The 15,648-nt window shown below is 40.1% G+C and overlaps 1 protein-coding gene across 6 annotated transcripts in view; it reads right to left on the minus strand.

Annotated features, from left to right (window-relative positions):
- Positions 1-15,648, minus strand: part of mtss1lb (MTSS I-BAR domain containing 2b) — a 111,404-nt gene that overhangs the window by 25,722 nt on the left and 70,034 nt on the right. For all 6 annotated transcript variants that reach the window (XM_017716407.2, XM_017716405.2, XM_017716404.2 and 3 more), the window contains exons 4-6: positions 4,279-4,363; positions 1,191-1,282; positions 993-1,067 (exon numbers count right to left, since the gene is read on the minus strand). In XM_017716407.2, the coding sequence (XP_017571896.1) occupies positions 993-1,067; positions 1,191-1,282; positions 4,279-4,363 (252 nt within the window). The remainder of the gene's footprint in view (positions 1-992; positions 1,068-1,190; positions 1,283-4,278; positions 4,364-15,648) is intronic.

A 15,648-nucleotide genomic window follows, 5' to 3' on the forward strand; every position in this document is an offset into this window, starting at 1 on the left:
TTTCCTGCACAGAATATCATTTACTTGTCTACTTTAAGCTGTAGCCTTGTTTAGTCTTCCCAGTAACACACTGAATTATCATCCACGCTTCAAGAGAGCAAATTATTGGCTGCTGAGATGAGAAGGGGAATGGCTCAACAAATGACATGAAAGCTGTAGTTTCACTCAGGAACCACTAGACGGAGGCATTACATTACAAAATCAATGGCCTCACTACTGAGAACCATGAGATTACTCTCTCGTTCAGTCTCCACAGCTTTTAGACAGCAGATATGAAACGCTTTGGGAATTCGGCTGTCCATCACAAGTCATGGACACCACTGAAGTCAAATCACAGTCCATAAAGCATAGGTGTCGATCAAACGGCACATGACTGCATGAGCTGCTCCGAGCTGCTGGGTTTCACCTTGAAGTGATGTCCTTGAGTTCCTCCAGCAGGCTGAGATTTCTTCCAGGCAGCAGGGGACGGTTATGTAACACAGATCACTCAGCTTTACCTGTCGCTATAGCAACCGGACATAAAGTTCCTGCTGTTACTATGGCGGATTAGATGCTGTGGTGCAAAGCTACAGTGTTTGCAATGACCTTTTTGCAGCGGTTCCGACCGACATCCTGGTCTTAGTCTTTACAATAGCTAGTACAACAGTGCGCTCAGTCAGGCTGGGTTTATTCCATTCATTCTAGCGGTGCATACAGGTGATTACCACAAGCAATAATTTCGTTTTTCCTGTATATTTCTCTGGTCTTTAGAAAAGAACATGAAACCTGATGATTCTAAATGTAGAATAGCAGCCATTGGGCAGGTACTTCAGCAGCAAGTCAACTGTCCAGCAGTAATGAGCTGTATACTACTGACTGAGACTAGGCTGCAGAAAGCTGGAAGATTTCTTTAACCTTCATTAAAGAGACAAAGGTCTGAATTTGTCACTAAAGCAGGCAGTGAGTACTGCTCCCCCTGAAAACGTATAACAGTCGAAAATGAGGTCACATACCTTTTCTAGCTTTCTTCTGCAGCTTCATTGTGTCTGAAGATTTCTTCTTTATCTCATGGCGAGACCGCTTATACTCTACAACGAAAATATGCAGAAATATGCAGAACATTTCGCTTTGTGGGACATCTGTTATCAAATACTTTTTCACATGTTTAATAACCCAGTTATTTTTGTAATCCAAGGCATATTATGAGTAACCTTTGGCGTGATCCTTGTCCAGCTGATTGGCTGTTTTCTTCCAGTCTTCAATTCGCTCCTGCAGTGGGTTGATCAGGCTTTCCATTAGAGCACTGAGAGAGAGAGAGAGAGAGAGAGAGAGAGAGATCAAATGATAGAGATACAGACTTTATTTTGTCATGTTTCCCAGGATGATTTCATAGCAGACCTTGGTTAAAATTCCTTCATTCGCAAAATCTCTTTCCAGTTAACACTTGGAAGTCATGGTTATATGTAGTCAGGTCTTCAGCTATAGGAAAAGCATGATGTAATTTGAAATGAATTAACATAGTGAATAATAATAGTATAATTGTTAAAACAAGCAGACCAAACTACATATTCTAAACTTTAATTTTCATGTTTGTAGGTAGAAGTGTAGATCTTTTATTATGATTGGAACATGAAAACAAATAAAAACTGCAAAACGGAGGCCCTGAACCGCTCGATACAGAATGTAAATTGAATGCATATGTAACGGCAGAACTTACCATGTAATTAAACATGTTATTATGCTATTATATTTGAAAAGTATTGGTAAACAAAATAATAACTATTGGCTTCTAAGGGTTAACCAAACCATAAAAATGAGTATAGAAATGTAGAGGATTTTAAATGAACCCTCATCATCATCATCATCATCATTATTTGTTTCTCTTTTTAACTATGTAGATTTTTGCCTATGTGAGTGGAATTTTAAAGTCAGTGAAAGATGATGGCCTTCTGTGAGGTTTACAGTGTGGCTTTGAAGGTTGTGGGGCTTCCATTCGTTAGGCTGTCAATGGAAATTGTCAACAGATGTCATCTAATGAGGTGAGAGAATGTGAATGTGTGTGTGTGTGTGTGTGTGTGTGTGTGTGTGTGTGTGTGTGTGTGTGTGTGTGTGTGTGTGTGTGTGTGTGATCAGATTTTGAGACAGTGTGAGTTCCTGACAATGTTGTTTTGGAACACCACAAGACAAAGTGCTGCAGTACTAACATAACAGATTAAAGCCCTACACAAGCTTGGAGAGTGAGGTGTGTGTCTACGTGTCTCTCTGTGCTTGACTGAGTTCATACATGGCCCTGAATCTGTAGTATGTTTTACAAAATCTAGACATTTCATTAAACTGAAAGAAGTAAACCATTTGGTTGGTAACTGAGGTTAGAGTTTCCGTATTATATGCTTACAGACACTTTCAGCGAGACTAAGCCAATTGTTTAAAGCGTTTAAAATGCATTGGCATTTATCTCAGTAGAACGTGTTTTTTGCCAGTAAAAACACTACATAACATCAGAATTAATACAAATAAACATAACTACACTAGTAAAAAACAAAACAAAACATTAGTAGTTATTAAAATATAAAAGTAGTTGATATATTGTGAGGTGTGAAGTTAAGAGGTTTGGTTCCAGATTTCTCCTAAAGTCACCAAACATTGCATTAGACTTGTTCAAATCCACCACCAGCACTCTTGCTTTAATTTAATGAAGTACTGATTAGCCAAAAAGAGGTTTGAAAATGGTGAAGCAAACAATAACATATATAAAATTAATATTTATTGTATTACTATCAATATTATTGTTTATAATATTAGCTAGTCTAAACATACACAGACACACACACACACACACACACACACACACACACACACACACACACACACACACACACACACACACAATTAAATAGCTCTTAAAATAAAATGTCCTTAGGTGCCTAAAACCTGCACAGTATTGTATATATAACACATGCAGAACTTGTTGTATTGTATATATAACACATGCAGAACTTGTTGTATTGTATATATAACACATGCAGAACAATTGTTATTGTTATTACATATAGTTACTTGCACTCATATGATACATCTGGGACATGTTACTGTTACTGTTTAACTGTTACATGTAAATATTTACATATACATAACACACAAAGGACATATTATGACTACATATAGACACTTAAATCAACAGTCCTGTGCAAGTTTGAGAGCTCTGGTCAAATGACATGTTTGGTAATGCTTTTCTAAGTGAATATAAGTCAGTGCACCGTCTACAAGAACATGCAAAACATAAATGTGGCCAGGGAAAAAGTTATACATGTACACTGATCTTCTAAGCTTATCCTCCCAAATTAAACCCACACAGTCATGGGGAGAACCTGCAGACTCCACATAGAAATGACCCTGAATGCTCCCCCGGGGAATTGAAACCCAGTTCTACCCACTGCGCCACCTATATATGTACATTAAATATATCATGTCATGACATAAATATGCCATATGTAACTGTGTTCCCTGTAGAGGATGTGTGGATTTATTTTCACTTAGAAAATCAATAAAGCATTTCACCAGTGGTGTTCAAACTGAGGCGAACAACTGTCCATGATAGATGTGGGACCCATGTTATTATTATACACAGATTTTAACATATATTTAATACATGTGGCACATATGTATGACCTTATATCCTGATACTGTATGTGTGTGTATGTGTATGTGTTCTGGCAATTCTGGTCATGTGGATTTACACAAGAACTCTGAGTGACAGGCGGCTCTATGGCTCAAACCCTGCTTGTAGTCACATTCTAGCTGTAATTTTCTTTGTGGTTAACATGGCTTCATTTTATTGTTTGCTGAACTGACTGAAGGCTGTGGTTTTACGTGTTTATGTCTGTTCACGATTGCACTTTTAAAATATGAGGCATTTTGTATATTAATTTTATTCCAACAGCATTCTTTAAACACCGTCTAATGCAGGGGTGCCCAATCCTGATCCTGGAGATCTACCACCCCGGAAGGGGTTCAGATCCAACACACCTGGCTCTAACATTCAGATGCCCCTGAAGGCCTTCATCACCTGGATCAGGTGTGCTTGATTAGGGCTGTAGCTAAACTGTGCAGGGCTGTCCAGGACCAGGATTGGGCCTAATCCTGGTCCATTAAATATGTGCAACCGAACTGGTTTTGCGTTAAAACGTCATTTTCAAAATTTGAATGATCATTCCAAACTTTGAATGAATGTATACAAAATGCTAAAATGTTCAGTATTTGAGAAGCATGGTAATTAAACAAATGTCAATATATCCATACTTGGTGAAGTGGCGCAGTTTGGCCTCAATGCTGCGATGCCGCATGCACATCCGGGTCAGCGCCGATCCGATGTCCCGGGTGGCACCTGAAGGAAACACAACCATCAGAGAAAATGTCTGAACAAGACTGGAGGACAGGCACAACCAAGACACACCAGAGGACGAATGCAACGTCTGTATGAACATCTCAGGAAAAACAATAGAAAATGGTTGCCGCAGTATGGAATGTCATGGATATAGGCCACACACAAATCACTGTCTTTTAAAAAGGCTCTCATGTGTGCCCTTCAAAGCCAGTCAAATATTTATCATACACATAGTCCAACCATTTACTCATAATGTACACAGTCCACACCGTAATCCAAATAGAGAGAGAGAGAGAGAGAGAGAGAGAGAGAGAGAGAGAGAGAGGGAGAGCGAGAGTAAAACCTGTAGTGGTGACATATATTAGGCTATTTTTAGCAGCCGCTGAGCGTTTGGAAACTCCTGACCTCAGTATTTGGAAGAAGTAGCGCTCCTGCTTCCAAAGAAGGTGGCCTGAGAAGCTATTGTTTCTCCTGTGTTTATACGACTGTTCCACTTGTTGAACTGAGCGAGTAATACATAACAAAAGCCCTGGATCTCGTGTCATTCCTGCGACTGATCTGCAGTTTAAATAGGCCAGCCACTCTCCAATTTACACAGAGAATAAAGGTAACACAGCTGACAGCAAAACAAATCACATAAAAGCGGGAAAATAACACGAGCTAGATTTTTAAGATTTAAACGACTTGATTTCAACAAGACATGAAAAAAGGAGGGCGCAGATTCAACAGCATCTGTTGTAGAATGCTGGAATAGACGCAGTAAAGTATCCACTCATTTTTTGAGTGAAATAAAATTCTCAGGCTATTTTCAAATGTGAACATCCCCTCAAAGCAGCTGCTGTATTGCTTGTCTGTATTCCACTATTCCACTATTTATCCTAAAATAAATGGAATTTGAAATTTTACTATGCACTTAATCATTGCCTAAAGAACTGCAATTGAATTTATTTGTCATTAGCATTGAAGTTTACTTGCACTAAGTATGTTCAGCTTTAAACATTTCTGTGGCACCATTGCACTTGAGACAGTCATTAAATAAAGCCACCTTGAATTGATCTACACCCTTAGTTTCAGTTAAAAGGCTTTCAAAACATTGGATATCTTTTTGAACCATCATTTCAAGACAAAGCTGACCAATGTTTGACTTCAGAGATGAGTGGATTAATGGGTCTGTAGCTGCATCAGCATTTTCAGCTTCTTCTGGTGGAGCTCCAGAAGCTGGCATGAGTCCTAAATCCCATCCTAGGCCCAACACAGATTTCTCTGGGCCACATTTACTGGCCTGCCAATCTAGCCTAATTAGGCCTGATCCCTAATCCAGGTTCTACAGGGTTAATCTAGGCAAGGCCAAGGTGACCTATGAACATCATTAACCTCCACTCCCACTATTACCCTCAATGACCTTCCATACTTCTCTCATACCGAAGAGACACTTAGTTCAACATGGGTTAATAATACAGACAAGATGCGGAGATGCTGGTCTAATCATATGTTTCGTGTTATTTTCAAACTAAATTATAGTTATTAATGATATAGGAATATATAAGGCTTAAAGTGCTAGTTAGCCCCATATGTACTGTGATGATCATCTAAGACTTTTACTAAAACGTTCAGTTTTTTGGGTTTTTTTTTTTTCCACATTGGAGCTACTAGCCCAATTGTAGCTAACAAGTAATGGAAGCTTATATCGTACCACAATGCTTTATCTTCTGATACTGATATCCAATCCTCAAGTATCTGCCAATGCCAAGTACTGATAATGATCCTAAACCTTAATCCTGTCCAGTTATTATATCATAAAATCCTTGGGCGTCATGCCTTCCCTCAAAGTACAATGAGCATTTTTACTACAGTTCGTCTCAGGAGTGAAATAATCCCACAATCCCAGACGTGTTCTTTGCTTTAGTTAACCTCCATCCACTAAGCATCACTTTGTAGCATGGCTTGGTATCAGTATTCTCTGTTGCTGATACCAATACTGTATTTGTGGGTCAGTATCAGCGCCAATAAGGTATCGGTCCAAAACCATATACTGCTATATATAAGATGGATATATCAGAAGATATCAGAACAGTGTCACTGATGCAAAGAACGTCTCTTATAAAGTATCAGAAGCTCTTTGACTGCCACGCCCCTGCTGGAGAATTTGTAGCCTGAGACATGTGAGTTCCATGAAATGCTTCAATCTAAAAACAGTCAACAGCTTTTTGTATTCTACATTTTTTGCAGGCTACAAATACAGGCAACGACTAACAAATAAACATATATTTAATTCCTGAAAAGCTCTTTATGATGATGCAGATTTGTTGTGACAGTGGCCAATAATGCTCCATATGTTTTATTATAAAGTCTGTACATTTTACACACATCACTGCAAGTGAGGCTAGTCATCATGTTTGAGGCATTTTCACAGGGTAGGATTTCAGGATAGGGAGTTTTTGAGCTGTGCATGTGTGTTTGGTGTGACTGGCTGTTTGATCGGATTCTTAACATATGTGTGCTCCACATGGAACAGCAGGGGTCAAACCCAGCAGTTGTTCGGCTTCTAACACTTTGTTCCTATTAATCTAATGCTGGCACTGTGCCTGTGAGGTCATTTGTTCTGTCATTATGGCTTGATTTGTTTCTCAACGAAACACATATCATGCTAACAATAAAATACATGTATCATGCAGCCCTACAACTACAAGTGTTATGCACTTTGCATGATGATAACTGGTGGGCAATAAGCTTGCATTTACATTTTAACTAAATAAAAACATCTTGTTCTTCTTTCCCAACTTTTATTATGCAAAGAAAACCAGACCTCACAGCTTTTCTCTTAGTGGTGCCCTGACCAACCTCGGAACGACCCTGAAGATGGGAAATGATCACAGTCCTTCAAATGAAATAGCAGTGACACACACACACACACACACACACACACACACACACACACACACACACACACACACACACACACACCCTACTGAGCAAATCCATTACTACCAGCATTCTAACAGATGCTCTTGTGCATCATAATGGGGGATCTGTGTCACATGACCTTTGTCCCAAAAACACTCCCTCTATGACATCATAATGAGGCAGGATTCGAGCCAATCCAGCTGGTGCAACGTAAAAGCGTCAGGCACTCAAACAGGCCCTCCAGTGTCAAACGCATGCCGATTTTATTACAGCCTGCTAGCCCCCTATTACTGTTCATAATTCTTTTGCACTTTACACAAAGGACACTGACTTCAACAATCGGGTGGATTTTCTGCTCGGCTGCTCTGAGCACACGCTATAAAATATGCACGCATGCAAATATGCATACACGCAAGGACAAACTCTCACACATACACAGCTACCCCAACACACATACAGAGAAGCTCCATTCATAATTAACACATTCCTGCCTTGTGCCTACTGTTCTACCCAGCAACCATTCATGAATGCAGTGAGCACCACTCAGAAAGCTGAAACACAGTCTAGTGTCACAACATTACAGCACCTTAAGATTAGGAGTGAAAACAGCAAGAGAGAAAGAGAGAGCGTAACACAACAGAGGAGAGGAGAGGAGAGGAGAGGAGGGGAGGGGAGGAGTGACAGACAGAATGTGAATTACATACTGAGAGTGTGAGATGAGAGAGAAAATAAAAGAGAGAGAGAGGGCGAGAGAGAGAAATAGAGAGAGAGAGAGAGAGAGAGCCAAGTGGGAGCTGCTCACACATGTTAATTGCTTCTGGATTGGTTTAGCAAGTGTCTATACGTGTTTGTTTGTTTCCACTCATTTGCAGGACAAATCCATGTCCACATCCAGAGATAAACATAATGTCCCAATCAACAAAATGGAACTGAAAGCTGTGTGTATGTTTCATCTTTCAAAACTAAAATGCTAAGAGCATTTCTTTTTAAATTACCGTGTTAGGACTGATTAAGCTGGTCAGCTTGTCAGCTGTCATTAGGAATTGTCAGCTGATGACAGGTCCAGAGCATGAATTCTCTGACACGTCAAACCCTAAAACACAACAGCAATGGGTTCTTCTAAGCAGCTGGCTGAGGATCTGAAAATAAAGCTAAATGATGCCTATAATAAGGGGAAGAGGCCAAAATAAACTCTCAGATAGAGCTACTTGGCAAAAAAGATCTCCATCTGACAGCAAAGTTCCTGCAGGAAGGTTTAGCTGACACAGAACTGGTGGGCTCATGAAGTAACAACGAAACTCTTTGGCGACAATCACTAAAGGTGTTTGGAGGAAAAAAGGAGCAGCATATGATGAAAAGAACGCCTTGCCAACTGTTACGCATGGGGGTGGAACCATTATGCTTTGGAGCTGTGTCTCAGTGACACAGATCAAAAATACTTATAGCGTGATAATGTGATATGACACCATGTTATCACGATACACAGATAACACTGCACAAGTAGGTGGAAGAATGTATTCTGCTAAATGTCAGCAACCTGTGGATGGCAAATGTGACACAGTCAGTCAGAACACAGAACAAAGGCTGATTTCTACAACAGGACAATGACCTAAAACACTCTTCAAACTACAAGAAATGCAAGTTAAAGCTTTGGGAAGGTTGGCAGAACTACTACCCAAACTGGAATTACTCAAAAATGAACAGAATGCAATTCAGCTAAAAGGATGGGCTATGAAACGCTTAACAGGCTGACCAGGAGAAAAATGACATTAAGATAAATCAGGTAAGTATTGAAAAAAGCTGAACCCAATATTGTGGCAGCTGTAGACCTCTGTCCTTACCACAGAAGGCCATTAATGTCTTTGATGGAACTGTTTTATAAAAGCCTTTGGCTGGTGCTTGTGACCAAATCAGAGTCTCAATGTTATTTGTGATAACACACAACCTCAAATGTTCTCTTGCTCAAATGTAATGCTTTTATATATAGAAAGAGGCAGTGAGTGAACACAAGTGTCCTTAGCAGTTAAATCACTGCATCATATCCTGTTTGGTGCTTTTGACTTCCTAACACAACACCACGAGGTCTGCTGACATCTGGGCAGCACATTTCCGTCTGTCCATGTGCTGAATGTGTGAGAGTAAGTAATCTGGTGAATTAACCTCTATTGCTCTCACATAACCTACTCAAAACACTCCAGCTGACATAGGGGGTGCTTTACAAAGTATTTCCTCTTACTTACACCCAGATTACTTACATCTAAAGTCATGCCTGTCTAGTAATGTACATTTGCACCGGGCAGTCTTCAATTTGGCCTGAAGTTATTCAGCTAACTTAACTAACTACTTTTTAAAACACTTCCACCTTGCTAGTATCTGTGTCAAGGCCTTGACCAGGCTTCCCCGTTCAGAGCTGCTGAGTTTGTGCAGTAAAGTGGGGCAGGGTTCACACTCTGCTGCCACCTCCATCTGCTGTGGGCATCCTGTGTTTACGGTTAAAGACCCCCACCACACTGCCTACTTATTGATTTTTCTCATGACACTTACTCAGCACAGCCGAGCAGAGATACAAGCACTGAGAGAGAGAGAGAGAGAGAGAGAGAGAGAGAGAGAGAGAGAGAGAGAGAGAGAGAGAAAGAGAGAGAGAGAGAGAGAGAAAGAGAGAGAGAGAGAGAGAGAGATAGATAAAGAGAGAGAGAGAGAGAGAGAAAGAGAGAGAGCATATATCAAGCTATTTTTAGTTTTACTCTTCCATGTATGCAGATGCCATAACAAGCCTATTATTTGTGTATGAATAAGTGTATCACATTTTTAGTCTCTCTCTCTCTCTCTCTCTCTCTCTCTCTCTCTCTCTCTCTCCCCCCCCCATACATTTTCTCAGGTTTTGACCCAACAACATTGACATACCCAGAAAATAAGGCACTCACGGCCAGCTCTGTTGCCAACACACACACCCCGCCCTGACAACTCACCACATACACAACATACCCCACACACACCCATCACACCTAAGGAGAGGAATAACCTGGTAGTGTCTCCTGAAAGTAAATGACTTTCTTATGTACACCAGTGCAGGAGTTGTGTGTGTGTGGTTGCTCAAAGTAAAAGCAAAATGAATCAAAGTTTTATTATTATCGCAATATATTATTAAGGGCTGCGGCGATAGAACAGAAAGACAGAATGAACAGAGTGATGTAATCAGTTTGCGACGATTCGACAGAAATCAGATGCTCGCGGAGTAAAAGGGCAAAAGGGGTTTTATTAGTGCTAGGCCAAAGCATGGTCAAAAACAGGTGTGGGTGCAATCCAAAAAACAAAGATATACCACAACGGTGATCATAACACCAGGCAAACAAACACCAAGGGACAAGGCAAAAGACGAAGTCAGAAAAACAGGCAGAATGGTTCTAAACACAGATCAAAACATGAATGGCAAAAGTACAAAAGGGCTAAGCAAAAAGGCAAAGTCAGGGAATCAAAGCAATGGTCAAAAACAGCAAAAGGCAATCAGAGTAACGCTCAGTAAGTTCAGAAGGAAGCAATACCTCGCACTGAACCTAACTAAACTATTTTAACCTTGTCATATGACAACAGACACAGGTGCAAACAGTTAGTACTCTGGGGAACGTGAGCACTGATAGGAGCGCGAGGGACCGTCAGAAGTCATGTTATTCCCCCATAGTATTGTGGGTAACGGAGTCCGTCAAGGTTTCTGAGTCAGAAGGAAGTTGCCCTGTCATGCAATCTTCCTGTGGATTCCGGGAACTGAAGTCAATACCATCTTGAGACACACATGTGAAAAACAAATCTATCCTTAACTACTAACATGTAATAATACTTTAAATGTCATGACTGTTCTCAGGTCTAGAGTTGCATTAAAGTGCATGAAGCAGTAACACCTACTGTCACAACACACGTGCATCACCATAAGGAGCTTTTAGGAGCTTTATTGCTTTTTGTAGGCTGATAGAAAAAGCTATTCAGGGCCTGCTGACTATTTTTCAAACAGCTTTTTTTCGGTTCACCAAAAAAAATGCTTTCAATTTATTTTGCACTTTGCGCAACAGTAAATGGTGCCATTGTAATTTGTCATTTGCGTTATCTGTTTAATCAAACAGCTAAGAAAAAAACTTCTTGGACACCTAGTCAGACACTATTTTATCATAATTTATTGCTTCTCATATGGTCATCATAATGTCCAACAACTATATTGATCATTGCATTTCATGTCCATATCATGCAGCTATAATAACCATATACTTCACCATGTCCATGCTTTGTTTTACCATGACATATCACAAATATCCATGCTAAAACATTTGCCCTAGATCTGCTAACACACAGATGTGTGTGTGTGTGTGTGTGTGTGTGTGTGTGTGTGTGTGTGTGTGTGTGTGTGTGTGTGTGTGTGTGCAATTGAGACAGCAGTTCTAGGACCGTGTGTGGTGCCCAGAATTCCAGGTCTTAATGAACCTAATGGAATAACAGAAGCAGACAAACTGTGTTTGCCTGGCTAACAACCAATAGACTGACATAGAGTAAGTGCATGTGTAGTGTCTAGAGCAGTGCAGTGTGCAGGTGCTGCTGTAAGCCCTTATTCAACATTATCTGTGCTAACAATGCTAATAATGAGTATGTCTGTACACTCAGTGGCTGCTTTGTTAGGTATACTTATACCTTGTATCTACACTCATTGTCCATTTTATCAGCTCCACTTACCATACAGGTGCACTTTATAGTTCTACAATTACAGACTGTTGTCTACTGTATTTCCCAGTAATTAAGTAGCCTCTAACACATTCATCAATGGTCAGGAGCACCACAGGACCTCACCCTCATTCTCACCGAAGTGTCACTGACATGTTAGTGAGTGTTGTGTTGGTACAAGTGGATCAGACACAGTAGTTTTGCTCGAGTTTTTAAACGCTGTGTCCCCTCACAGTTCACTCTATTATAGCGATTTTATAGCAGAAGAAATGTGCCACATTGCAAGATTACACTGGTCCATGACAATTGATGTTTCATACCAGACTCAACTCGTGTGCATCACATTAAAACTGTTTTCTGTCCACAATTGTTTTTTTTCCAATAATGAAGAAGTTAATATAGCCTGATGTCTTTATTCAATTCAGAAATCAAATAAACTCTACATAGATGGCATCTGATCATAACTGTTAGCTGATCCCCTCATCAGTCTAACAGATTCCAGAGCTTAGTACAGTTTGTAATAGCCTCACATAGAAGTACAATATTTGGCCATATTTGTACACATCATAAAGGGTCAAGCATATATTTCTAAATACAGTACTGTGTGAAAGTTTTAGGCATCTAAGCAAATTGTTAAACAGTTTACCTCAGCAGTGAGTTTATCACAATATACATTAGAATAAAGTCATAAAAGTCATAAAAACAATAAAGTCATAAAAACAATAAAGTAACAAGAACTTCTTGGGTCCATATTTTTCCTTGACACCTTCATGGCCACCACAGAGACATGTTAATATCAACAGTTATCATGAGCACAATTTAATGAAACGAGGAGAGGTTTGGAAATGGGTAAACATGGGTAAACAAACACACTAATATCCATAAAATCAAATTTTATATGTGTGTATATATATATATATATATATATATATATATATATATATATATATATATATATCCATCCATCCATTTTCTAAGCCACTTCTCCGTCAGGGTCGCGGGGGGATGCTGGAGCCTATCCCAGCAGTCTTCGGGCGGAAGGCAGGATACACCCTGGACAGGTCGCCAGTCCATCGCAGGGCAGACAGACAGACACAGACAGTCACTCACACACTCACACCTAGGGGCAATTTAGCATGTCCAATTGGCCTGACTGCATGTCTTTGGACTGTGGGAGGAAAGCGGAGAACCCGGAGGAAACCCACGCAGACACGGGGAGAACATGCAAACTCCACACAGAGAGGACCCTGGCCGTCCGGCCAGGGAATCGAACCCAGGCCCTCCTCGCTGTGAGGCGACAGCACTACCCACCACGCCACCGTGCTGCCCTATATATAAAGTGTAATAAATGGCATCCATATAGGAATAATGTTTTCTGTCATATATTGCTAAATATATTTGTTTGTATATCTTGCTATATGGCTGAAATGTACCATATATGTCTCATATTTGAAAATGGGCAATTGATATATATAAGTTGGACATGGAAGATTATTCTTGGTGCACTATCACAATAGTTCTTGCTCAGTTCGCGTCCTGTAGCGGCCCTGGCCATTAATGAACATGGAAGAGAAAGGCTAACAAATGATGTAGAGACCTGGCCTCCACTCTGAAATTGTAGAACTACAAAGTGCACCAATATGGTAAGTGGTCCTGACCAACTTGACAATAAGTGTCGGTGGCTAGTGTGTGTACATTACAATGTTTCATACATTTTTAACTAGATAAATACTCAGAAATTATACTTTCAAAAAGCATTTGGCTCCACGACTGTAGAACTGCAGCCATTGCTAGTCAAAGCACAGCTGTATGTGCTGAGATTACGTCAGTTCAAGAACCTGCCCAGAGAGCTGACAACACTTCTAGTGTTCAATATATAGAAAACAGGCACTGATTAGCTGACAGCGCTGTTGCCTCCAGCAAGTTCAATCTATCGGAAGGCTACAGCAAGGCTCCTGCCTCGTTTCCAGGGCAACAGATGGAAGGAGCGGCGAAGGTGTGCGGATGGAGAGAGCAGAGCAGAACAAGCACTGCAAAAATCAATCAGGCCGAGCCGGCCATGACGCTGCATAATGCTGTCTGCCGGAGCCTACTAGCCTCATTATGTATCTGCTTAGCTCTCTAATATAAGCTTGAACACAAACGCCAAGACGGTATTGAAATGAATAGGAGTAGATTGGTATAAAATCAAATGAACACAATATTCAACTTAGTTGATTGAGCAAGACATGTTTGGTGTTTGAAGTTTGCTTCTTTACCCTGCTAGGAAAACCATTAAAGATTAGCACGGCTGGTCACCAGCAAAACCAGCATATGCTGTGTTTTGGACACTGATATGCTGGTCAACCAGCATGACCATGATGGGTGACCAGCTAAACCAGGACCAAACCAGCATAAACCAGCTTAGATCAATATAAACTTCATGATGGTCCATGCTGTTTTTTTCATCAGGGCATTTTTGCATTAAATCTAAAAGCATACATCTTGCCAATCAGCACTGTGAAAAGTGCATCCACACACACTGGCCTCAAATCATGTCAAGCTGGTAAGACATTTCAGTGATGGCATGGTTGATAAAGATACATTACACACTTAAAATGTTAGTAGCAAGCATCTTAAAGCTTGAAATCTCTCCATTCTTTTGTCCCCTGTTACTGTGAGTTGTAGTATTAAAAACCACTTAAGCAAAACTTGTGAGATTACTTAACAACTTGAAGGCAGTTTGATGCTTATTGGTGAGCTTCCATTACTTGGCAGCTATGTAGCTCCAATGCAAAACTATATACGTAGGCTTGATATTCATCTTACTGCATTTGTAATGCTACAGAAATAAAGCTAAAGATGACACAGTTAGGCATAGTCCTCATTTCTACATTTTATAAATGTAGAATGTATAGAACTGTTTTGGCTTTGGCTATGTTGTTTCATATTTCTCCAAAATACTCATTTAAACACTCTACTAACAGGTTTCAAACCCCTGACAAAAACCAACAGTACATACAAAGTAGACCTATCTAACGTGTGCAACATTGATTCAAATGAACATAATAGGGATAGTATTATGTGTCTCAGCACTAATACCTCAGATTTCTAGAGAGTTTGTGTTTTTTCCCACCCTCCACCCCCACCTCTCTCTCTCTCTCTCTCTCTCTCTCTTTAATCCAGATGTCTCTTCTCTCTCCGTCATGAGACCAGGCAATGCAGCATGTGTGCAGCCCCATGACTCTGTGTGGTTTTAGAAATGAGGGGCTGTGAGCCACAAAAACAGACCTAACCTCGCCACACGTTCATATTCCAAAACATTCCAACACATCTTCACACAGACCAAACACAACACACCTAGTAATTCACAGAGGTAAACAATCATTTACTAGGTAATTCATGCAGGTTTTCATATATACCTTCAATGGTCATGCTAAGACAAATGGGGAAAAAATAGTATTAAATAACATCAAAAAAAAAGAATATTTGAGGATTTATGCACAGTCTATGTCAGCATTCACAAGATGACATCAGATGTTTTATGAAACAAATAACTTGCACTGACATAAAGGCCCTTAAACTAAAGTGTTAAGACATTTGTTCCATTTATAATACAGTTATTAGGAAGATACTTAGTAGAGAACGCCATAAGAAAGCTCTGTGAAATAATTCAGTGCTATTTTCTCGTAAATTTT

This window comes from Pygocentrus nattereri, chromosome 25 (genome assembly GCF_015220715.1).
Source record: "Pygocentrus nattereri isolate fPygNat1 chromosome 25, fPygNat1.pri, whole genome shotgun sequence".
NCBI lineage: Eukaryota > Metazoa > Chordata > Actinopteri > Characiformes > Serrasalmidae > Pygocentrus > Pygocentrus nattereri.